We start from the raw sequence: 24,260 nt of genomic DNA on the forward strand, positions 1-24,260 counted from the left end.
AGGTCATGGGTGGTGACGGTCCAGGTCCTTCATTTAGTCCAATAAGGGGAGCCCATGACAAGGATCTGGAAACACCCATATTTGTGGCCCTTGCCAACATCCCTCTGGACACCATCCAGCATGCCTCTGTCCATCCCTGCCTGGTTGTTATCTCACCACAAACCAAAAGCAGATGTCCCACAGCCCCAAGCCACCAGGGTCCCCTGCAAGGCCCATGTCATGAAGAGGGAGAGGCAGGCTCAGCACTGGCAACTTCTGCACCCCTGCTGCTTCTCTGTTGTTGAGGAAGTAAAATTACCTTCGGGTGTGTGTGTGTGTGTGTGTGTGTGTGTGTGTGTGTGTGTGTGTGTGTGTGTGTGTGTGTTTGGGGGGGGGGCACTTCCCTTGGGGCGCGGCTATCCTGCACTGCAGACCAGACACAAACACCCGCATCGTGTACAGGATCTGCTGCTGTGTGACCTTCAGTGGCCTCTCCACTTCTAAGCGCCCGGTTCCCTGTCCTCCCTGCTGGGCTTTAAACTTTGGGTCCTGGTGGCGCCTGACACTTAAAGTCAGGACCGTGGTGAAACAGCTGGAGGCTGCAGTCCTGGGTGTCGCCAAGGCCATGCTTCTATTGTTACTGCCATCAAGATGCACGTGGTGCCACTTGCAGGGGATGGGTAAGCAGGCCTGGAGCTCAGTGCCCCCACGCTGCCCAAAGGCCACCTTGAGATCTCTGCAGCCACAGTTCTAGGCCTGTCCCGAGTGGCCTGGCCGAACCGGGATCCAGTGAGGCCTGGAGACTGAAGACAGGCCTGACCTGCCTTGCCCGAGTGACTTTGAACCTGTCCAAGAGGCTGGGATTGTGGCCCTGACAGCCTAGACCCAGTAAGGCAGAAGAGCCTGGGGCCAGAGATTAAAGTGGCTGCTAGGTGGCAAGGGGTGGCATTTGCTACTGGTCTCCCCACACCCGGGCCCTGCCATGTCTGGACTCAGAGACACAGCTGTGTCTGCCTTAAAGCTGCACTGGAACATGAGGAGGCACTCCCTCCTCAGAGGCCCCATTAAGGTGGCCTTGGGCACAGTCTAGGCACATGGTGGAGACTCCGCCAGCCTTCCTGGACAGCCCACTTCAGAGAACCCGAGCTCCATTATGAAGGGAAAATGCTCCGCCCAGAGCCTCAATACTTAAACACCCTCAGGGCTGCCTCTCTCAACCCACATCCCACCCTCAGAACAGTCTGGGGTGACTGAACAGCCACCACCTCTCTGGCCCTAAGCCCTCCCCCAGAAAGGGGCCCACACCTTACCATGTAGACAAAAATGTCATTCGCAGCGCCCAGCCCTTGGCCCCACGCCAGCTTGCCGAACAGCTCCTTCCGGAACTCCCATTTTAACAGGATGGCACAGCGCAGGAAGGTGAACTTGGCCTTCTGAAAGTGGAGAAATAGACTGCCTCTGCTTCCACCCATCACCACCCCCGTCATCCCAGAGAGACCCCGAGGAGAGGTTTCTGTAGCAGTACCATCTGTGGACTCCTAGGGTCCTGGGCCATGCAGTCGGCGGGAGCACTAGAAGGGAATGCATCACCACGGGGTGGGGTGACCCACTCCCTAAGCCCAGGGTGCTCTGCTCCGATTCACACAGAGCTTCCAGAAAGGCTGCCCAGGCCTCCTTCTGAGGAACCAGCTTGGAGTACCAGCCTCAGAGGGGTGGAGACTTATTCTAAGTTTGGGAAGAGACCTGACTTCCCACAGTGCATATGGGCCTGGGCCAGGTCTGTTAAACATGAGGCCTTACTCTCAAAAGCCTGGGACTGCTTGTCCCCAAGGGCCAGCAGAAGCCAAGCTTGGTCTGTGAGTAGTGGATGGAGGCTAGCTCCATGGAGAAGCAACGGTAGAGGATGGCCTACAAAACCCAAGGCCTTTTCATGATATAGCTAAGTGTTTCAGGGTCACCCCAGGGGTAGTTGCACAAGGTCCCTCTGGGGGGGGGGGGTCACGGCACTAGGCAGGCAGGGAACAAGTAAGTTGTTCCGGTATAGCACACGGTCACACCACTGCCTGGGGAGGGGGAGGTAGAGGGAGAAAGAGCCTGAATGGCAGATTCCTGCAGCTTATTTTAGATGGCAGAGTGGAGGTCTTCAGCCAGAAGAGGCTATACAAGAGCCTGGAGTGATGGGTGGATGGGAGTGAGGAATCTGAAGCGGGTGGCTGAGGAAATACCAGGATGGAGCCCACTCCTTTTCTCCAGCTGCTGGGTTGGCCTACAAACCCAAACCAAGCCACCTCTGTTGCCCAGGTGGGCTCTCCAGCGCTAGCTTCACTCAGAGGTCTGAGGCCTCCGCGTCCACCGCCTGGGCCTTCCTTTGGCCCCCGCTCTCCCAGCTGTCCCAGATGAGCTGCAGCACACTCACCATGGCCACTTCTGGGCAGGGGTCAGCCATATGGAAGAGCAGGGGCACTGTAGCCTGGAAAGCCAGTATCTTGAGGCTCTGATGAAACTTCTTGCCACCATAGTGGATGACATCCCCAAACAGGAAGATGGCGCATTCCCGCACCTTTGCTCTTTCCTGGGGGAGATGGAATTCTCAGGCACGCGACAGGCCAGCCTTCTCCCATGACTTCTGGGTGCCTCGCTTTGGCCCTGCTCAAGGACAGCCTATATTGTCCCTAACCTCATAGGCCAGTGTCCACTCAGCCCCTGACTCCCGTTGACTTCTTTTGTCCCATGGCGTGGTGGTTTGAAAGAAAATGGCCTCCAAAGGGAGTGGCACTATTAGGAGGTGTGGCCTTATTGGAGGAAGTGTGTCACTGTGGAGGCAGGCTTTGAGGTCTCTTTTGTTCAGGCTTCCGTCAGTGTGACAGTCAGTCAGCTTCCTATTGCCTGCAAGATGTAGGACTCTCAGCTAATCCTCCAACACCACATCTCCCTGCGTGCTACCATGCTTCCCGCCATGATGGTAATGGACTGAACCACTGACACTGTGAGTTAGCCCCACAATTAAAATGTTTTCCTTATAAGAGTTGCTGTGGTTATGGTGTCTCTTTATAGCAACAAAAAACCCTAACTAAGACACGTGGCCTTCTCATTTACTCCATTTCCTCGACTCCACTCATGATCCCCTTCAAACTTCGGCAACCTTCCCTAGATACATTCATTCTTCCTGGTTTCTCACTTCTGGGTTTCTCTGCATGTCCCTGGGCTGACAACAACCATGCCTCTCCTCCTAGGCAGACCTGACTATTGAATCTGTGACATTCTAGTTTCATGACCCTGGGTGAGGTTCCTTCCTTATACCTTTTCAGCTTTTGTAAACAGTGACTAACTGCAGTGCCTTTGTCCTTGGGTTGAGGTGCATGCAGAACCCAGCACCTAAGGGACCTGCCTGATAATGCCAGCATTGCTCCTTCTACTAACCCCATTATGATTCAGCCTCCTGTCCACGAAAGGCAGAGTCATCTTCTGCCCCAAACTGCCTCCACTGCTTCCTCCTCGATTCCAGATGTACAGCGGCCATTGGCTGCCTACCTACCCCAACTGGGGCTTATCCTACCTCTCATCTCCCTGTTTATAATCCCTCTCAGGGGCGTATTATGGTGGTCTTCCTGGGACTGTCAATGCCAAGTTCAAGCCTTCCTCATTCTCAACCTCAACCCTCTGAAGTCACTTGGCCCTGTTCTACAGTATGAGGAGCTCATGTTGCTTTCAAATGAAATCATTGGTTCTGGTAGCCTGAGAACAAAACTCAGTGCCATTACAAACTTAAACTATGCCAGTCTACAGAATCTGTATTCTCAGGTGCCTTCTGGGGATGGTGCAGGTAGCAGATGCTGAGTGGTACTGGTTCTGATTGCTATCTGCAGCCCTGCCCTGCCCTGTTCTGCTGCCCCATCCCCAACCCCCTGCCCAGCTCACATCTGTGAACAGGCTGAGAAGGTGCTGAGCAATCTTGAAGCTGAGCGTCCCGATGCCCTGGACACCCAGACAGTGTAGGAGGTGGCCCATGATCTCCATCAGGCCCACAGGGTCCTTGAACTCAGGCTGTAGGAAGTTGTCCAACAGCTCCATCAACTTACTTCTCAGCAGAGTTACCTGCAGCGAGACCACCACCCTCCAGTGGGACCTTTGACCAGTTTCTGCCAGCTGCCCCAGTGAGGCAGGTACTGGGGGCTCCTGGCCTTCTCACAAGGTTAGGTATCGGCCCATCTCTGAGTCAGTGCAGAGGAGGAGGAGGTCTGAGTGCTGAAGCTGACGTTCCCAGATCCACCCCCTACCTCCCCTACAGGTTGGACAGTAAAACAGAGAAAACCACAAGATGTATCTAGCATAGGTCCCAGCCCTGTCATGAGGGCTATGTCAGAGCAGCCCTGCTCTGGGAGGGTCAAAAGGGTAGGATGATGGGTACTTGACAGGAGGTTATCATATGAGGGACTCTTACCTAGGAGGAGACAAAGGGTCCAGTTCAGAGCCCCGTCTAAAGCAATTTAGCAGGGCCAACCAGGCCTGATTGGCTCTATCTACCAGCCCTTGCAAGGACACTTCCTTTGTGCCTAGTCTTCCCTGTGCCCCTTCTGGGATGGCAGAGGACCCCCTCTCAAGCTCCTGCCCCCTCACCTTATTAGGGTGCATCAGAGTGCTGCCCAGCCCCTGCAGGCTCATAGCTCGCACTGTTCGGTTGCGGCTGGAAAGGCCCATGCTCAGGGAGTTGTCTATGACCTTCCGAGACACGTACTGGAAGACATCTGGGCTGTTGAGAAACTGGGCAGGGGTGGGCACCATCAGCCCACCTGGAAACCACATCTGCCAAGGAATCCATCTACCCCGCACCATGATCGTGAGTTAGACATAAAGAAGCACTTCCAACAGCAAGGGCACCTGACAAATGAGTCAGAGACCTGGAAGGGAAGGAAGGTCACCAGGGTGGCTGGGGAAAGGCTGACCTCGGTGATGATGCAGATCCCCACGATGTTGTCTCTCTCTTCGGTGCTCTTCAGGGAGATGAGAGCCTGCCCCAAGACGGCCTTGACCTCGCAGTTATAGTGAGCCATGGCCCTATCACACGCAAGAGGCACACACAAGGTCCCAGAGGGCTTCATCACTGGCCAGACGGCTGAGTCTTGAGTGCAGCGTCCAGAGCAGGGAGGGTGGGCTGGGCTGCCAACCATTCTAGACTCCCCCCAGGCAGAGGGTGCCCAGGCTGAGGGCTCACCTGGCCAAAAGGGTCACTCCCCTGGTGAAAGTTTCCATCTTCCCAAAGAGCTCCCAGGCCTGGGTCAGCTTGAGGTCGGCAAACACTTCCCAGTACTGATTGGTCCAAAAGAGGCCCTTGAGTGCTTCCAGGCAGGTTCTGGGCAGGGAGGAACAAGGCAGGTGCCTGAAACCTGTGAGCTGCCACCCGCTAGGCTCCCCTTGCTCAGGAGTCTCCCTGTTGACCAGGTTGGGTACTCTGTCCCATCTCTACCCCGCTCCACCCAAAACCGTTTTCTTCTTGGGTCCCCCAGAATCAGCATGGCTCAGTGGGCACAAGGAGGGGCTGGCAGCCACCGTGGCTCACCTGCAGGGCCCAAGGGGCTTAGAGGCTATGTTGTCTTCCTGGTAGTCAAAGATACCCTGCACCAGGCCCATCTCCAGCAGGTAGTAGAGCTCTGTGAGGAGTCCCAGAAGGATCCCCGCGAAAGCCCAGCGGACTGTGTTCCTGTACTCCGGGGTGTAGAGGAGCTCATAAATGGTGCCCAGTGCCTGCAGTGGGGGACAGCAAAGCCCGGAGAGGGACCCCTGAGCAGAAGAGTGGGGACAGCAGCTACAAAGCCACTCTAGTCCAGGCCTCACTGTCCTCCTCTGTCCCCCTGTGGCTCACCATGCAGACCTCTTGGATAAATCCCTGAAGAGCCTTGTGAGAGCCCTGAGGCTGAACCAGGAACCCTTGCAGTCTCTGGGGCTGGGCCCTGACCTCCTTGGCTTTGCTCAGGCCCCAAGAATGCTTGGCTTCCACACCACTGATGGTGCTTTTCTTGGCTTGGCTCCACCTTCTCATGAGCCAGATCACTCCAAGTGCCCATCCTGCGGGGAGGTCCTTCTCAGACCCTCCTTGATGAGGGCCTCTCCTGGTCCCATTGGGTTTTTTTGTTTTTGTTGTTTTTGTTTTTGGTTTTTTTGTTTTGTTTTGTTTGTCCCTGGCCCCGAGTTTCTGGTGGCTGGCCCCATCCAGCCCTATTTCTTTGGGGTTGGGCTGTGTTTGGCCATAGAGTCCCCTGGCTCTCTCCCTAAACTATCTCCTAGTCAGTCCTATTCCACTGCCTCGCTTGGTCCTCCCTGAACCAAAAGGTCTCTTTTCAGCGGGGGACAGAGATGAGTGGGTCACTGCTAAGTCGGGCCCTTCCAAAGCTTGGGGGAAGTCCAGGTGCTGGCCTTGGCTCCCAGTCAGTGCTGGCAACCCTCACCTCCCACCTCTGCCCTGTTTTCTGCCCGGGGATCCCTCTGCCTCCCCTAGATCCTTCTAGGGGCCTCTCATCACGCCTCCATCTCTCTTCATTATTCTTGTTCCCACAGCCAACCATGGCCCAGTGTGTGGTCATTCTGTCTCTGAGTCTTCCTGGGGCAGCCAAGACTTTCTCCTACTTTCCATTGGGTCTAGGAACCACTTGCTGAGAGCTCACAGGATTTTTGGTTCTGTTATGGTCTCTGCCCATGGAGAAACAAGTGCTGTTAACAGCAGGGGTCTGCATACAGGTGGCCGGTCCGTCAGACACCTAGTAGGGCCATGCACGCAGGGTGGGAGAACCATCATGAGCAGGTGAAATGCATCGCCCACCTTCACAAATGACCACAAACCATGACGAAGACCTGAGGGCGGGGCCCTTGGAGGCAGCACAGTGTCCTCGTGGGGTCCCACTGAGGCCCTGGGTACTGCTACTGTCACTGAGGGGACCACGCTGGGGGCAAAGCAAAGGGTGCCGCTCACCATCAGGGAGACCAGATGGGCCTGATACTTGGACTGGAGGAGCTTCCTGGGTGGCCGCAGTTTCAACTTTATGTAGAGCAGGGTTATAACATCACGGGACAAATGGTAGTTGGTAGCCAGAGCCTTCCACAGCAGTAGGATCCACCTGATGAGACAGGGTCTAGGCCACCACTGGGAACACCACCGCGGAGAGGCCTCCCACCAATGCTGGCCACGAGCGGGGATGTAAGAAAGTGAGCCCCTAGGGAGCAGCAGGCGAGGGGGCCCTGAGGTTCGTGTTCTGTGATGCTTTGTTAGACATCTGCACAAGCCTCAGCCTTGCAGCCCCTTTCTCTAGGACCCCAGGCAAATGGCTACCCTCCAGCCTGCCTTTTTCTCTTGGGAAGCAGGGCAAGCCCCTCAAATGGTCTGAAGAGGAGAGGGGAGCCAGCAGGGCCAGGAACCACACCAGGCAGCGCTCATGAGTTCCCAGTTGGACTCGGATCCCTGTCAAAGGCTGTGTGCTCTGTGGTCCCTGCCGCCTCGCACACTGCCAGCTGTGTGCACATATTCATGAGGTGCTCAGAGTGTGGCTGGCCACCTAAAGACTGGCAAGCTTAGGAGTTCCTGATAGGCTTGCGGCTATGCTGCTGTTGCCCGTCCACAGCCACGTTCTGAATTAGTCAGGCTTCATTGCCAACAGACTGCCGCTTGGAAGACCCAGTGATACCTAGTGAGGCAGCTAGAATCAAGACACACTGGGGCTCGGGGGTCATCGGGAGCCTGTGGATGAGTGGAGGGGTGTTACTGCGCATTTTCACAGCCTCTGACCGGTCTGTGGCTCTGCTTACAGACTGGGCTCTGGTGACTGGGAATCTGAGATGGTTTCTATGCTGATGACCCTCCTCCTGGGACTGCTGGAGCCCTGTTTGATCCCCAAAACACCTTCAGAGCCCCTCTGGCCACAGTCCAGAGTCAGGAAAAAGACAGAACCCTTGAGTGCCTCTTCCTGCCTGGTGTGTTCAATAAATAACTAAGGACTGGGCTGGAGGGCCACCGCATGCCTGGATGATGTCCAGGCACCACCTTGGGGTGCCTGGGCCAAAGGAAGACCTACCTCTCTGAGGGATGACATAGAGACAAGACCACCTCTACCACCTCCTGAGTATGCTGGATCCCCAGAGCCATGGTGGCCTTACTTATGGTCTGCTGGATACTCCTGGAGTGGATGTTTGGCAGTTCCTGGAACAGGCCTTGCAAGAGCTCAGCCACCTGCAAGGAGGAATGCAGCTTCAGACAGGGCAAGGCCTTCTGAGTTCCTGGTAGGACTTAGCTTTATGGCTCAGCTCCCAGGCTCCATCTCTGTCTTAAGGCAGGTGGGGCGAATAAGCCAAGAGGAGTGCTGTGGTTAACCTGTAAGGGCACGCAAGCAGACGGGGCCTGAATCTTCAATTTAGTTGGCCAAGCTGAACTGGAGGGCAGTTAGATCTGCCCTCTCCCGCAAGCTGCATATGAGGCAGCAGAAGGCGGGCCAGGGATCTGCTGGACAAAGGCAGCTGGCCCGGAATACATCGGGATCCCGCTCACAGGCTACTGGGCTGATCGCTCATTGTCTCTTGTGATTGCATGTGAATGCATGTATATGGTACATGCTCACATGGGCAGGTACACATAGTCTGAAGGGAGCCACACCCACCCAGCCTCACCTGTTCCTTTCTGAAGCCAGGCTCCTCACACATCATCAGTAGAAGCTGGGCAGCAAGGTCACCTCGGAGGTAATTACCACTGCCTAGGTTGTGCACCAGGGTGAGGATCAGTTGTGTGTGCTGCGCCACAGTCAAGTCCTTCTTGAAGGCCTGGGCAGAGCCAAAGGTCAGGGGGTGGGGGTGGGGTGGGGTGGGGGGACCTCTGGCCAGCAGTGGCTCAGGCCAGGCTGTGATCTAGGCTCTTACCAGAGAGGGAATGAAGGCTGTGTGCACAGTCATGTAAGTGCCATGAACACGGGCTTGCAGGGTCCCAAAGGGCCCATCCTGCCCCTGTCCCAGGCTGCCATGGTAGTTCCCCCACCTTAGGGCCGTTGCTGGGTGGCTGCAAGTGTGGCTGCCATAAGCCCCCCAGATGCCTCTTCTCCAAGACTTTCCCTAAGACAATGGTAGCGAACAGTCTTGCAAAGAGTCTCAGCCCCCAGTCCCTGCTGGGTCAGGACGATGACTAACTCCTGCCCGGCCCTAACCCCTGCCTCACTTCCCTCTCCCACTGCCCCTGAAAGGTGGGACCTGAACTACCATCCACTGTTTCTTAGGAGGGGCCACTGGGACAGTAGGACTCAGCCAAATCCGTGGCCCAGGAGACACGAGATGCTGGAAGGTGCCACTGCTTCTGACCCAGTCTGTCTCAGAAGCTGGACCCTCACGTGGAAGGTAGAAAAACTGAGGCTCGGGAAGATGGGATGACCGACCCAGGGCCAAGTAACCAGTCATGGGGCTTGAACACAAACCCTGTCCCTTTCTTCTCCATCCGATGTAATAGGCAGGCCAAGCCTGAGAAGACTATAGGAAGGATGTGTCATGGAAGGTCAGAAGGAAGGGCTGTCCCTCAAGCTTACCTAGGATGAAGGGGTAGTGCTAAGAACAGTGTCCCCAGAAGAGCAAGACAGGCTGGCTGCCCTTGTTCCCAGAGGGATACACAAGTGAGAACCTCTGGCCCGTGGTTCAGAGGCCCTATCCAAGCTGAGGCTGGGAGGGAGGAGGTACAGAGACAGACAATTTTCCCCTCCCATCTCGGTTCTGCCCAACCTGCTTGCCTGCTCGGGTCCCTGGATGCCTTTGGCCCCATCTGTCCGGGGCTGGGGGTGGAGAGGACGACCCGCATAACCACTGTGCTCTGGGGCCATTGGAGGCCCAGGCCCAGCCTGAGCAACCTCACCTTCACCATGTGGTAGAGTTTTTCCTCCCACTCTCTAGACTTGATCTCAAAGTGCGTCATCTTGCTCCATTGCGAGGTCTCCTCCAGCTTCCCTGTGTACGGTGGTGTTCAGACGGGCTGCTGGGCCCGGAGGTGGCCCCCCTCCCCCAATGCTCTTGTCCCAGCTCACGGGGAGGCCACCCTGAGCCTCCCCTTCCCCAACCCTGCTCCACTCACCTTTCTGCTGGAACACGAGCTGCATGAGGAGGAAGACGCAGTGGTGGGAATGTTGTTGTGTGGACTCATCTTTATCCCGCCACAGCAGAGTCAGGAGGCCTATCTGGTGGCCCAGGATGGATGGCACGGCCTCTTCCTGGGGAGAGGTGGGGGGGGCAGTGAGCAAAGCCAAGGCTAGCTTTCTTGTGCCACTTCTTGCTTCCATTCCTGTTCCGGCATCTTGTGGGCGATGCGCTGGCTGGGGTGTGAGGGAGACTCCTGTCCCACCCAAGAGAACACTTCACCTCTCTGACCTGTCTTCTCATTGGGAAAAGGCATTTCTGTTTTTAACAACAAGAGACTGGGTATGTCTATCACTTCATTCGGGCATGTGTGTGCAGGTGTGTCTGTCGATATGTATATGTGTGTGTGTGTGTGTGTGTGTGTGTGTGTGTGTGTGTGTGTGTGTGTGTGACAGAGCAGGAGTGACGAAGGCCTCCTGCAATCCTCATGGAGATGATAGAGAGGGCATTCACATCCTCCGAATGTCGGGCCTCTGAGATCTGGAGGGTCACACGGTCAGAGCTTGAATTTGGTGAGTCTCCTGTGCTCAAGTAGGTTGGTTCCAAACAAAAGTCACCCCAGGCTGAGCCGTTCTGCACTGGCAGTGAGTCTGTGGGGTTGGAAAGTTGCCTGGTGAGGAGTGTGAGGATGAGGGACAGGGGCTTGGGGTGGAGACAGCCTGATCTGCAGAGCTTCCTTCTTCCTGTGTGGGCCATACTCCTGTCCTCTCCAAGTGAGGCTTCTGCTCCAGGCTTGGAGGAGGACAGCCCAGAACACCCTGTGCACTCACTGCCAGCTTAGGGCTTTTTGCATCATCCATGAATCCACTGCTCTGTGAAGCCCATGTTGGATGCTTTTTCTGAGTCTCCAGGATGAGCCTCTCAGCTCCCTGCCAGATCCCAACACCCGACCGGCATGGTGACCTGAGTGTGCAGCAGCCACCACACACCTGGCCAGCCCAGCCCACCTGGAAGCACACATCCCAGTGCGGACTCAGCAGGCACTTCAGCTGGTGACAGGTTGTCACCTCTCTGCCTCTGCCAGGCCCAGCCTGGATTCCCAAAGCCAACTCTGCAAGGCCACACTCACATAGCTTCCAGTGATGCCCTCACCCACCTCAAACCTTGGTCAGCTCTAACTGCTCTGTGAGGACCTTCATGGCCATTTTAATTTCAGTGTTGTAGCTTTAATTTTGATTTCACTTCAAACATATGGAAGAAGAGTTGAGAATTTCTGTGTCCTCCAGTCACTGTTTTCCATTAGTTACACTCTGCTCTGTTTGGTTCCCTCTGATCTCCCTTTTTCTGACTGGAGACAATGGGAATTTGACCTCAGACAATCCATTGTCTATTTCATAAGAATGAGGGCATTTATTGACAGACGCACAGTGCAACAGCCACAGTCACAGACATCTAATTCAACATCAGTATCATCTAATCCACAGTCCATATCCAAACTTCATCAGTTGTCCCAATACAGTCATACTTCATACACAGCACTCCTCACTCACACAGCCCTCCTCAGTCACACACACAACACTCCTCACTCACACACACAACACTCCTCACATATCCAACACTCTGTACACAGAACATTCTTCACACACACAACACTCCTCCCAGATATCTAACACTCCTAACACACACACACACACACACACACACACACACACACACACACACACACACACAGAGCCCTCCTAACACACACAACACTAAACACACACAGACACACATATACACACAGACACACACACAGAGCACTCCTCACACACACACAACACTGAACACACACATACACACACAGAGCACTCATCACTCATACAACACTCCTCACACAGAACATTCTTCACACACACATTTTCACATATATAACAACACTCACATCACCTTTACAACATACCTCATTGTGCATACCTCACATGCATACACCCCTGATACACATACCTTACACACACACCACACAGAGTTTAGTGAATGCTGAAGTAGGCACATATCTACATCCATGAGTATTAAGAGTTCAACAGCTCCAACTCCAGTACAGAGGCACATTCTGTTACCCTCTGATGGAGGTCCTGGTCCATTCCCAGGAGACCCCCTGCTTCCAGACCCTCCATGCCTTCTGTCATTTGTAGTCTCTGAAATTGTTTCAGAATATTTAGAATACTGCATAGAGTAAACTTTCAAACCAAAATGACTGCAAAAACCAAACTACAGAATTGTTATTGGTTTAATGGTAATTTTATTTAAGATTACAGTCACAGGGAGGTTACAAATCTTAAGTGCAAAACTCAATAGTTTTGGAAATTGCAATAGATTCTTGTCTGCATCCTCCTTCTGCTGCTGTGCCTGAGGCTGGGTGATGGATAAAGAAGCTCATTTAGCTCACAGTGCTGGATGCTAGGAAGTCTAGCTTCAGGCAGTGGCTTCTGGACAGGGCCTCTAACTGCATGGCTGTGTGCTGGGTGACACCCAGCAGGAGTGCATGTCAGGACAGTGTGTGGATGACAAAGGAGACAGCCAATCTCTCAAGTTCTAACCCATTCCCGAGAGAGTCCAGTTTCAAGATAAAAACATAATTCTCTCTGGCAGGCCTCGCCTCCCAACATCTCTATTAATTTCCACACTCCAACACACCACCAACACGCCCTCCCCATTCCGGGTGTGCCTGTGAGAACACTCCCATCATGTTTCCTGGACCGCCTCACAGCAGGTCCTGCCTGCCAAGGCAATCCCTCTTCCCATGGGTCTGTTCCTCTGCTGTGTCCTTGCGGTCCACCCTTGTGTTGCTGTGTGAATGGCTGGCTGGATGTCGCCGCACGTTGCTTGCCTGTTCTTATTGCTGGACATCTGCAGGGCTCCCAGCTTGGCTCCAGTATGAACAAAACCATATAGATATTCTTGCATAAATCTTTTTTTATATATGTAAATGCTCACTCCTCTTGGGTAAATATCTAGGATCAGACCTGTGTGGTTAGGGCAAAAGTACGTGTTTAACTTTCAAAAAAAACCGCCGGAAGTTCTGCCAGACAGTTTTAACATCCTGCCTTCCCACCGGCTATGTGAGACATTTCCGGGACTCCGTATCTTGGCCGAAACTTGCTGTTCCCAGCCTTTAATTTTACTTTTCCAGTGGGTGTGTGGCGGTACCTCATCGTGGTTTTATTTGCATTTCCTTTATGACCAGTTATGTGGGGGTACATTCATTTTCCTGGCCTCTGCAATGTCTCTTTTCGTCCGTTGCCCATTTTAAGGGCTGGTTAGCTTTTCACCAAGTTATAGCTGATCGCATTTTCTGGACCCAAGTCCTCTGTGAGATACGCACATTGCACACATTTCTTGCCCGTCACGAAAGTTCCTCATTTTGATGAGGTCCACTCTATCAATTTTGTTTTTTAGATGGGGTCTCGCATAGCTCAGGCTAGCTGCAAACTCAATGTGTACCCAAGGATGACCTTGAACCTCTGATCTTCCTGCCTCCACCGCCCGAGTTCTGGGATTGCAGCATGTACCATCACACAGCCTTTTCATGTGGTGGGGATCCAACCTAGGATTGGTGTTAGGCAAGTGCTGTACGTACAGCTGCACCCCACTGTATCCATGTTTTATTTGTAGCTACTGCCTTCAGAATGCTGTCCGGGCAATCTGCCTGCCCTTCCTTTATGAGGAGGGTCTGTCTTCTTCTAGAGACCAGGAAGTTCTCATCTTCCATCTTGTCATCCTTACCGTTTTTTTCCCTCCTCCTCCCTTTTTCTTCTCCTGGCTCCTTCCTGACAGGGTTTCACTACACAGCTCATGCTGGCCTCATGCAATCCCCCCCGACCCCCCACCCCCCGCCGACACCTCTTTGCTGAGTGCTAAGGCAACCACACCTGGCCAGTGTGAAGCCTGCTACAGTTTTCTGGAGGTGTGGGGTGGTGGCTGAGACCCACTGTTCTAAGGAACTTGGCCTTGTCTCAGTCCTTCCCATCCAAGGCTGATGCCTCCGTGTGAAGCAGCTGGACCGTGAGAGCCCAGGAGTGGGGTGACGCTCTTCCTCTCAGCTGCTCCATTCCCAGCTCTCAGATTAGCTGTTTCCACATTTGTTTGAGGCATGGGTTCTCCACACAGCAGCTCCCTTATCCAGACCCAGGCTATTCCCTCAGGGACCCTTCCCTCTCCCCATTCCTTCGGTCTCCGCCCTCTGTTGCTTGTGGTCTTGGCGTGGGGATTTCCTCAGGCCATCCTGCTAAATTGTAGCCACAGTCCCCAGCCTGAGGTCTCAGAGAGTACCTATGGCAAGACTCCCCCACACTCCTGGATGTTAACCTCCATCCCCCCTCATCAGGTGCTCCCCGAGGCTTTGGGGTGTAGGGAACTCACAGCAAGCTTCAAAGAGTCCACCACATACTGTAGAAGCAGGAAGATGGATTGCACAGCCCGACAGCGCTCATGGCTCTTGTCAGAGTTCAGCCAGTGCTCTGTGTGCTGGGACGAGTTGAGCAGAGCATGAGAATCTGTGCCCACAGACCCCGTCACACCCAGCTCCAGATCACCTGCCGAGAAAGGTGACAGCCACCCAGCCAGACCATTGGCCTCCTTGCCTGTCCATCAATCTACTCCTTCCGCTCTGGGGTACCTTACAGGTTTGGGCCATCTGACGGACAGGGAAGACGCAAGCAACTTTCCTATTCTGACACAGCCAGCACAAGTCCTTCTGACACCAGCCAAACAATCCTACAGTAGACCCCAGCGGGGCATCCTTCAACTCAGCTAAACTCCAATACTGTCTACCTGGGAGTCATGTCAGATGCCAAGAGTTTCCTGATTCTGGAGCCAGTCATCAGCCCCAACTGTGGCTCATGTTTCAGTCCACCCACTATAAATCACGTTAGTCCACCTTTCCTTACTACAATAAAGTGCCCAAAACAGACTACTTTACAAGGAGTTTATGGCAGTGCATGGCTCTGGAGGTCTTAGCATGATGATGGCCTTCTTGGTGACAGTCCTAGGGTCTTAAGGGGCACCGCATCATAGAGACAGGAAACACGTATCTGCCCATTTCTTCCAGTCTCCCTCCACTTCTAATAAAGCCTGTCACAGGTATGGCTCAGTGTTAGAGCACGTACCTAGAATGTTGAAGGTCTGTGTATAAGGGCCTGGGTTCAGTCCTTACCTAGTATCGTGTATGTGCGTGTACACACACACACACATACACACACACACTCACTCACTCACCCTCACCATCTCTCTAGTAGTGCGGGCTGGGGCTGGGGCTGGGGCTGGGGCTGGAATCTCCTGGTTCACAGGCCTCACCTGCAGGAGGAAGCAGACCTCATCCATGCTCGGGTTCTCAGCGATGAAGTTCTGGAGGAGCAGGTCCAAGGCACGTATTGTCTTCTTGTACAGCACCTGGCAAGCAACAGGGCCGGCTGGCGTCACATGGCAGGTAACCTCACAGTCTCCCCAGCTCCTCTATGAGGGCTGAAAGGTATCTGCTTGCTTGGGCCCAACACTGGCAGATGAGGCTGACCGTGCCATTTGGTGGCATCTGGAATAGTGAGACCAGCCTCCAGACTTTGCATGGAGGAGCTGTGCTGTGAGCATACAGATCACTTTAGCTGCTCAGGCACGTCCCCTCCAGCTCTGCTCGCCCCTCTCCTGCAGCCACTGATGATGCCTGCTGCTCTGCTCTCTTTCCTGTTGACCTGCTGTTTTTCTAAGAAGGACCTTTGGCTAATGCCTCAGCCATTGAAAACTTAGCAGATACAAATGAAACACTTGTTTGGTTTGATTGTTTCGCTGGTTTTTTTTTTTTTTTGGCACAGAATTTCTCTGTGTATCCCTGGCTGTCCTGGAACTTGTAGACCAAGCTGGCTTCGAACTCAGAGATCTGCCTGCCTCTGCCTCCTGAGTGCTGGGATTAAAGGTGTGTGCCATCACTACCTGGTTTTTTCCCCCATATTTTTGATAAAGGTTAAAAGACAAGGAAATGATTCTGGATGAAAAGAATCTTTAGATGATAATCTTGTCTCAAAGGGAAGAATGGTTCCAAAATGGAAATAAAACCAGAAAATATCAACACAAACACATCTGGAAGGCCCAAGCATGCCACTGAAAGGAGTCAAGAATTCCTCACAGCTAACACTGCCCACCGTGAAAGCTTCTGACATGGAGGCAATACTCTTATGTGGAGCTATTTCAAATGAGAATGTTAAAATAGCAATGAACACACTTAAGGCTGAGCAGATCTAAGGATGGCCTTACTCCTTTCCCAAATGTAAACTTTTCTAGAAATCTCAGAAGCACGATAGGAGACTCCATTTCCAATAAAAAATATAGCTTGGCCCCCTTGTGTAACCCTAGAAACCCATGATCTCACCCTATCAGACTGCAGCCCTACCCACTTCCGGAAGCACCTTAGAATCTCATTTCCCAAAAAGAAGACATGGAGGAAGGGTTCTTCGTAACCCTTGGAGATGGAGCTTGAAAGCCACTAATGTCATTTGTGTGCCCATAGCTAAGATAGTTGAGCCTGACTTCTTCACACTTGGGTGTGTCTTATCCTTTCCGTGGGTGCCTCTGTTTCTCTCAACCCCATGCTAAGTGTATGTTAAACTCTCTTCCTAGTAAAATCCAACTCTGCTTCAAACTGTACCGTCCTAAAATCATTTTCTGTACAAAGTCATGAAGGTTGGCGTTCCTCAGGTCTCTGAAGGCAGCAGCATAGAACGCTGTCTCTCCAAGGCCCCACTTCCACTGATGAGCAACGGCATCGTTTACTTAGTTGTGGTACCCAAATAGCCAACATAAGCAACTTCAAGATTTGTTCTGGCCCAGAGCTCAGCCCATACAGTGCATCACAGTGTCAAGGCATCGTGGGAAGACATGGCGACTCTAGCTGCTTGGGCTGTGGTGGCAGGAGCTTTGAGCGCACCTTCTCACGTGACTTAAGCAAAGAGAACCCTCAGGCTGGAAGCAAGGCCAGACTCACCCCACTGACCCATTTTCTCCATCTAGGCCCAGACTCCAAAGCAATACCACCAGCTGGAGACTTAAGTATTCAGACACATGGGCTCGCGGGGGATGTCTGACATTCAAACCTTGGGCTTGAAGCCTCCAGAGCTGTGGGTAGCAGTGTTCTGTTCTTTACAGCTATGGTACTTCCTTTCGGCTGCCCCCACAAAACACAAAACTGAACCCTCAAAAATACAAAACTTCCAGCAGAAAACCAGGCGATTTTTGTGGCCCTAGGTCAAACTTCCTAGACATCACGTCCACAGCACAGGCCATAAAAGAAAAAAAAATGTAGGATTATTCTAACCAGTAGCAACTGTCTTCAGAAGTCACAACCCAGAGAAAAGATTTTCAAGTACAGACTAGAGGCTCACATCCAAAGTGTAAGAGGAGCTTTAAAACTGGATAGTTGGGCCAGCAGGATGGCTCAGGGGCACAAAGGCCCTTGTTGTCAAACCTGGAGGCTTGAGGTAGATCCCTAATGACAGAAGGAGAGAAACAATTTCCACAAGTTCTCTTCTGATCTCCACATGTGTGCCATAGCGCGTGCGCACACACACACAGACACATAGACACACATATGTAGACAAACACACACATAGGCTCACAGACACAGACAGATACACACACACATACACAAATACAAAGTAGTTTTTAAAAACCTACATGGTAGTCCATTTCTAAGTTAGTTGTGAGAGCTGAAGAAACATTTCACTGAACTTGAGCACATGACAAAGAACTCATCCCAATGGCCAGCATGAAGGTGATGATGAATCAAAGCTACAGCCAGCTGCCAGAAATCCGTTGGTGCCATGGCAGATGGTCCCAGCTGAACTCCATAGGAATGGCTACTGCCTCCCTTGTGACCTCATGGGGGTAAGCTTCCCTTGGGACTCATCATCTTCCTCCATTCCCTGGGCTCTCCTAGCATGGCTCTAGAACCATCCACAAGGCAATGCCTCATGTGTGCTCTGGGAGCCTAGTGCAAGACCACAGTTCAGCTCCCCGTGTCCACCTGGCCTCTCCGGCTAACCCGACTCAGGGCCAGGAAACAAAACTTGGGAGGCTTTGTTTCTTGCCTTGCTCTTTCTGCTGAGCAGAACTTAGGCACCCTCAGAGCCATGCTAGTCAGGGGGCTTCTTTCCAGAGCAGGCTCCCTCCCAGCAACACCGTATCCTCTCTTAACTTCCTGTGGACAGAGCTGGCCTGGCCTGCTTTGAATATGGCCTTGGTACATACTTGGGTCCTGGAATGGAACATGGCCTAGCTGTGTGCTGAGTGCCAGCCAGAGTGATTGATCAGAGGCATGTGAGTGACAGCCAGCCTTGGCCCTGCTTCAACTCCCCTGGAGACTGGGTCTGGGGCAAGATAGCCTGAGACAGCAGGGTAGGCCTGCACAGCCAAGGACCAGGATGCATCCCAGCACTTGGAGGGTATTGGTCAGCTCACTAGAAGTCAATGAGTATAAGGTACAGGAAGGCTCACTTCAGAGAATTCTGCCAGAGCAGCACTGAGACCAGGGTCTCATTTGAGCAGAAAAACCCAAAGGTCCTGAGCTTTCTAAGGTTGAAGTGAGCCTGTGCTCCAGACAAGGTGGATCTAAATCCAGTCAGAGCTCCTCTTTCTGCCAATTACCAAACAAGGCTAACCCTTAGCCCAGCACCGGGAACCCACACCCCTGGGAGGGAGCCATGCCAAGCCTAGGGCATCACCATGATATCTGGGGCTCGCTCCAATGAAGGGGAGCCACTCTTTAAGGCCTCGGTAGAGGGAAGCTTGTACACGCTGTGCAGGCAAGTCTTCAGAACCTGGGACTTGAGCAGGGGCGTGAGTCTGGGTCGCAGGTTACTGCAAAAGGACAAAGTGATGGGCTGGGGTACAAGCCCAGCCCAAGGGACTCCCAGCAAGGACAAGACCAGCACAATTAGGATATGAAAGCAGACATTGTCTTGGCTCAGTGGAACGAGAAGGGCCCGCACATTAGGGGCTGTGGTGAGCTGTCCTAAATCATTGGCACTTGCTTGGCGGAAACCTAGACACTTTTCAGGGTCAGAATCAAAGCTATGAATAGGTCAAGTCAGAACATAGAGTTACATCAGGATCCAAGGGTGAAAAGCTAGGCTTCATGTATGACTCGGGTTAGGGCCCAGTCTACGCTCAGGACTGTGGTTCAGTGTGTGACTATGGGCAGGGCTTAGTTTTTGCCAGTACTAACAATCTATCTTGGCTATGAAAGAAAGCAAACTTAAGCTCTTAGGCAGAACATGCAGGGCCTCAGCACATCCAGTATTCCGGTGTCCCCTTGGGCCCCAGCCCTTCACACACTGACTGCCACCATAAACTCGGGACTCTGCCTGTCTTCCTTCCCGTGCCCTAGGAGAGTTACCTCAGGCCCACGATGACCAGTATGACCTTCTGCCGGGAGAAGGTGGTCAGGAAGTTGGGCTCCTTCTGGAGGATGCCCTGGAGGGTAGAGGGGCAACTGTGGCGGCAGCCTCTGGCTGGCCACCCGGGTCCTTGGGAGCACCCACCGTGGACCCCGGTGTCACTTACCAGGAGGCACTGGACAAGCTCTGGTATCTGGGTGAACTTGTACCTCTGGGCACCATGCTCGTCCCGGAGCGATCTGGTGAGCAGGATGGCCGCAGATAGGAAGCTTGACTTCAGGATCTCATCCTGTCCCCCATAGATGGGCCAAAGGTGAAGTCAGGGGACACTTCCCTAAAATCCTGTCATATAACCCAAGCAGCCACCTTGATCAGGGGATCAGCATAGTGCCTTCCTCACATACACAACACATACAGACACCCCCACCCACCCACCCACACAACATACACAACACACCTCATACACACAGGACACAACAACCTTACTCACATATACACACACAATTTCTCTGACCATAGAGGAAGCTGAGTACCGGGTTCCCTTCTCCCTAGGCCAGCCTTACTACCTTGGGCTGACACAGCCTTATCTCAGCTACCTGTAGCCAGAGCACTGGACCCAGGAGCGCAAAAAGCAGACCCCGAGTGAGCTCTGTTCCCAAGACCCGAGGCTGTCCGATGGGTACTCCTTCAGTGACTGGCAAGGTAACCCAGGTGGCTCTGTCCACCCTGCCCTTCTATGGAGAGGTGGGGAGGGCCTCACACAGGGGCCACAGGAGTAGTAGTACACCATCCTTGAGGCGATGTTGTCCACCCAGGGCAGGATGTCCTTCTTGATGTGTTTGGCTATCTGCCCATAGCACAGCAGGGAAGTGCTGCTGACCCATTTCCATCGAAGGTGGTTGTCTGATGGCTGTGGGCGGGTGAGAGCCAGGCTGAAGAGCCCCAGGCTTCCAGCCCTCCCGGCCCACACTTCCCTCCTGCCAACAAGAAAGTTAACAGCCTCTGTACTGACTGAGGGTAGAGGCCAGCAGTATCCCTCCTTCACAGGGCCGGGCCAAGGGCTGCCGCCAGCCCCCCTATCTAGGAAGCCCCTCTAAGCTGGTTTCCTAGGCAAGCCTTCTCCGTTGAGATTCTCTTGTAGATTCTCTCCAGCGTAGCTACTAGGGTTAGAACTGGGTTGGAAAATGGAGCTGCTTGGTGTATCTACTGGGCTCAGGGTGGGCCAGCGAGAACTTGAGGCCCAAGCCTGGCACAGCCCTCAAAGTCCTGGGGGGTTCTTGGCCCAAAATCCTTAGCTCCATTGTCTCCACTCCTGAGGTCCTTGGGGGGAGGACTCCTATGAAGCATGGGCATAGAGTAGGTACTTCATCTATTCTGTTCCCAACACCAGCCCCTAAGGGAAACGCGCCAGGAAGGAGCCCTGGTATCACCAATGGGCATACGGAGGCTGGCACCCTCTCTGTCCAGTGCTGCCCTACTCCGCATGCTCCAATACTCAGGACCTCCCTACCTGGCTGTCTGGGGACACGGCGGCTGAACGCAGGAACTTGGTGCGGCCCAGGTGCTCCAGCAGGGCCCATACCTCCTGCAAGTGCTTGGTGGAGGCCAGGCCCACAGCCAGCGCAATGCCCTGTGTACCAGAGGGCCCTGTGAGGCAGCCCACAAGTGACAGGGCGGCTCTCTGGGGGCTGTCCTTCCGCCAGGGTTACCTCCCAGGTACTGGGCTGGTGGGAAGCTGGCAATGTGTCCCATGCAGTGAGAGCCACACAAGACCACAGTGATGCTGAATGGGGCGTGGGGGCTGGGAACCAGTAAGGAGGCACAAGGCAATAGCCTGGGGGCGCTGACCCACCTCCCGCTGGCTGGAGTGCTGGTGGGACAGCTCCAGGAGGCTGGCCAAGTGGCACTGAACCTGCTCCTCGCTGGTGCACTCGCGCAGGATCAGCCCGTAGAGGTGGAAGAGGATGGCCTGGGGCAGGGCAGGGTAATACTGCTCAGAACTTGACCCATCTGAGCACAGCAGGGCTGTGTGCTCAGACCTACTCCTTCCCCAAGAGGGAGCCCTTTCTCCTCCCGCTGTGGGGGACAAAGCAAGGGAGGTCCCTGTCATCCTGTAGGGCTAAAGCAGCTGCATGCAGGCCGCCCGTGGGGCACTGACCTTATCAGCAGCTTCCTTGGGGTCCAGGCTGAGGAACTCTAGGAGCTTCTTCACAGAGGCATCCCTGTGGGACTCCTTCTGCTTTTCCCAGAGCTGTGGGCAGATGTCACTCAGGCCCTGCCTATCCCTACCCAACAGTCAGGGCAAGACAGATTCTAGAGCCAATGGGGACAGTTGGAACCCTCCCAGGACCCTGAGTGGGTAGAGGGCAGCCTGCTCTCAGATTGGTGAGGAAAAGGGAAAGGGTAAGTCCCTCCAGGAACCAGAGACTCAATCCTAAGTAAGTCTGGCCATGCCCACCTCTTCCGTAGTGCCCCCAAGACCCTTAGGACAGAGGCTGGCGTTCCTAGCAGACACAGTCCTGTGGGCATCTGGGCATGCTCCCTGCTTTTTGTGCTTCTATGTTGACCCCCTGGGCCTTTGCCCATCCTGTTCTGACCAGATGGTTTCTATCCCCACCTGAGCTCAGGTTCCCAGTCCCCACACCCAGCTGTGAGGGCTTGGGTAGCCTCCCTCCATAAGCACACAGGCAGCTGCAACCCTCAAAGAACGTGTCACTTTGATTGGCCCAGGAGAGTGGACAGCAGCTGTGGAAGGTTGGTCCTAAAGATTAAAGTACATTTCTTTTTCTTTTTTGTTTTTTTCGAGACAGGGTTTCTCCGTGTAGCCCTGGCTCTCCTGGAACTTGCTCTGTAGACCAGACTGGCCTCGAACTCAGAGATCTGCCTGCCTCTGCCCCCTGAGTGCTGGGATTAAAGACATGTGCCACCACCACCCGGCTAAAGTACAATTGTATTGTCAGGAACCAGGAAGGAATAGCCCCACATATCCCAAGATCTCATCCACTCCTGGTGTTATCTCTGGCCTTGAAGCTGGCATTAGAGGATAGGGGACTTCCAGGTCAGTCCTGCAGCACCCTGCCATGAAGTCATGAGCAGTCATGGGCCTGGGAATGCATTGGCCATCCCTGGTAGGAGGAGACCCTGGGTGGACTCTGTGCCTTCCCACCAGTAGGTGGGAACTAAGACAGCCATGCCAACTCCCTGAAATCCTCCAGCACCTTCCAATAGAGGGTTAGGAGCTTCATGGGTAGCCAAGACTTGTGGGAGTCTAGGGTAGTGGATGAGTTCAATGTGATGGCTTGGGATAGGTCCTGGAGGGTGCCTTGACTTCCTCCCAAGCCCCACGAATCTCTAACCCAGTGAGGAGTCTCTCTGATCCTACCTGGTTGTGCTCCTCTAGGAAATGGCAGATGGTGTCCAGAGCCAGGCTCTGCTCCGTGATCATCATGTTCTTGATCTTACTGACCACCATGTCCTCCCAGGATGGGAGGACATTCAAGCACTCTCCCAAGAGCCCTGAATCCAAGTTATCTATGGAGATCCCAGAAGCAAAGAGGCAGCACGGGTCCCCAAGACTTAAGGACCAATAACCTTCCTGGGCTGGTAAGAAGGACTCTGCTAGAGACCCCAGGCCCACCCAGCACCTGCCCTGCCAGCTCCCTGCTTGGCACACTGAAAGGACACACTATGGAGGCAGACTTGCCTCCACCAACACAGACACATCAAGGAGGTGGCCAGCTCAGAGTAGAGACAATGTTCAGCCAGTTGGTTTGGGAACAGAGACCACACTGAGGCCAGGACTATGACCACAACATGCTGCCATGGCTCCTGCCTCGTTCCGGTAGCAAAACAGCTGGCACTTCCCTTGTCTAAATCCCAAAGCTGTAAGTAAACATCCATAGACCATCATGGGGTTTGTCATCAGCCTAAGCAGGACTCCCGAGAGCAGACACCTTCCACAAGTGAGCAGGCACAGACTTCCTGGGACCTAGCCATCCACCACACCGAGAAGAGCTGGAAAGGAGTTGGCTGCATCGGTGGCAGGAACCATGTGGGCACAAGGAAGCTTCTCCATAGCCAGCCAGTCAGGGCTCTCAATGCCACAAACACATCCAAAAGAACCGAACTCATTATCAGTGGAGTGGAAAGGCGGCCCCATGAGCTGTAATTTGCCATCTACTCATGAGACAAAGACAAGAACATGTGAAGGAAGACAGCATGTCCTACAGACATGTAGCTGGGGAGTCTCCCTCTGAAAAAACACCTCAGTAGCAATTTCCCAGAGAAAACAGGAAGGTGTGGCTCTAGCCACATTATGGTTTCCATGTGTCCCCCCCACCAAAGGCTCATGGGCCAAAGTCTTGGTCCACACAGATAACAAGGTCTGAAAGCTCTGGCCCACTCAATGGCCTCATTTACCACTGATGGGGTCATAAGTTGATGGTGTTATTGGGAGGTAAGGCCTGGATAGAGCAAGTAGGTCTTTGGGGTGCCCCTGGAGGGTGTCTTCTTGACCCCTTCCTGTTGCCCTGCTTCCTGGTCACCATCTGGTGAAAAGCTTTGCCTGTCCAGCCCTTCTACCATGCTTTTAGGCTCATGGCCACAGAAGCAGCCCACTGTCCACCAAGTGAGCCAAAAAGCATCTTTGCTTATGCTAGGTATTTTGGCATCACCATGGAAACTAGCATATACATGTGTAAAGGGTCCCTTCCTTGCCATCAGGGAAACCCCAGAGGTTTTATGATGGCTGTATGTAACATCTACATTGTCCAG

The 24,260-nt window shown here is 53.7% G+C and overlaps 1 protein-coding gene across 18 annotated transcripts in view; it reads right to left on the bottom strand.

Moving 5' to 3' along the window:
• Positions 1–24,260, bottom strand: part of LOC102920454 (maestro heat-like repeat family member 5) — a 30,870-nt gene that overhangs the window by 901 nt on the left and 5,709 nt on the right. For 8 of the 18 annotated variants that reach the window (XR_006066123.2, XR_013046444.1, XR_013046443.1 and 5 more), the window contains 22 exons: positions 22,870–23,018; positions 21,646–21,738; positions 21,340–21,456; positions 20,998–21,117; positions 20,248–20,397; positions 19,654–19,776; positions 19,487–19,563; positions 18,813–18,948; positions 15,400–15,495; positions 14,467–14,571; positions 10,064–10,199; positions 9,848–9,939; positions 8,629–8,778; positions 8,040–8,194; positions 6,944–7,088; positions 5,537–5,721; positions 5,192–5,329; positions 4,923–5,034; positions 4,597–4,740; positions 3,898–4,074; positions 2,396–2,551; positions 1,290–1,412 (listed from right to left, as the gene is read on the bottom strand). Coding sequence is in view for 14 of the 18 variants with exons in the window: in XM_016007744.3 (XP_015863230.1) it covers positions 1,290–1,412; positions 2,396–2,551; positions 3,898–4,074; positions 4,597–4,740; positions 4,923–5,034; positions 5,192–5,329; positions 5,537–5,721; positions 6,944–7,088; positions 8,040–8,194; positions 8,629–8,778; positions 9,848–9,939; positions 10,064–10,199; positions 14,467–14,571; positions 15,400–15,495; positions 18,813–18,948; positions 19,487–19,563; positions 19,654–19,776; positions 20,248–20,397; positions 20,998–21,117; positions 21,340–21,456; positions 21,646–21,738; positions 22,870–23,018 (2,879 nt within the window). In the remaining 4 variants the exon portion in view is untranslated. The remainder of the gene's footprint in view (positions 1–1,289; positions 1,413–2,395; positions 2,552–3,897; positions 4,075–4,596; positions 4,741–4,922; positions 5,035–5,191; positions 5,330–5,536; positions 5,722–6,943; positions 7,089–8,039; positions 8,195–8,628; positions 8,779–9,847; positions 9,940–10,063; positions 10,200–14,466; positions 14,572–15,399; positions 15,496–18,812; positions 18,949–19,486; positions 19,564–19,653; positions 19,777–20,247; positions 20,398–20,997; positions 21,118–21,339; positions 21,457–21,645; positions 21,739–22,869; positions 23,019–24,260) is intronic. The other 10 variants (XM_042264829.2, XM_076556086.1, XM_042264830.2 and 7 more) reach the window with 4 other exon arrangements.

This window comes from Peromyscus maniculatus, chromosome 20 (genome assembly GCF_049852395.1).
Source record: "Peromyscus maniculatus bairdii isolate BWxNUB_F1_BW_parent chromosome 20, HU_Pman_BW_mat_3.1, whole genome shotgun sequence".
Classification (NCBI taxonomy): domain Eukaryota; kingdom Metazoa; phylum Chordata; class Mammalia; order Rodentia; family Cricetidae; genus Peromyscus; species Peromyscus maniculatus.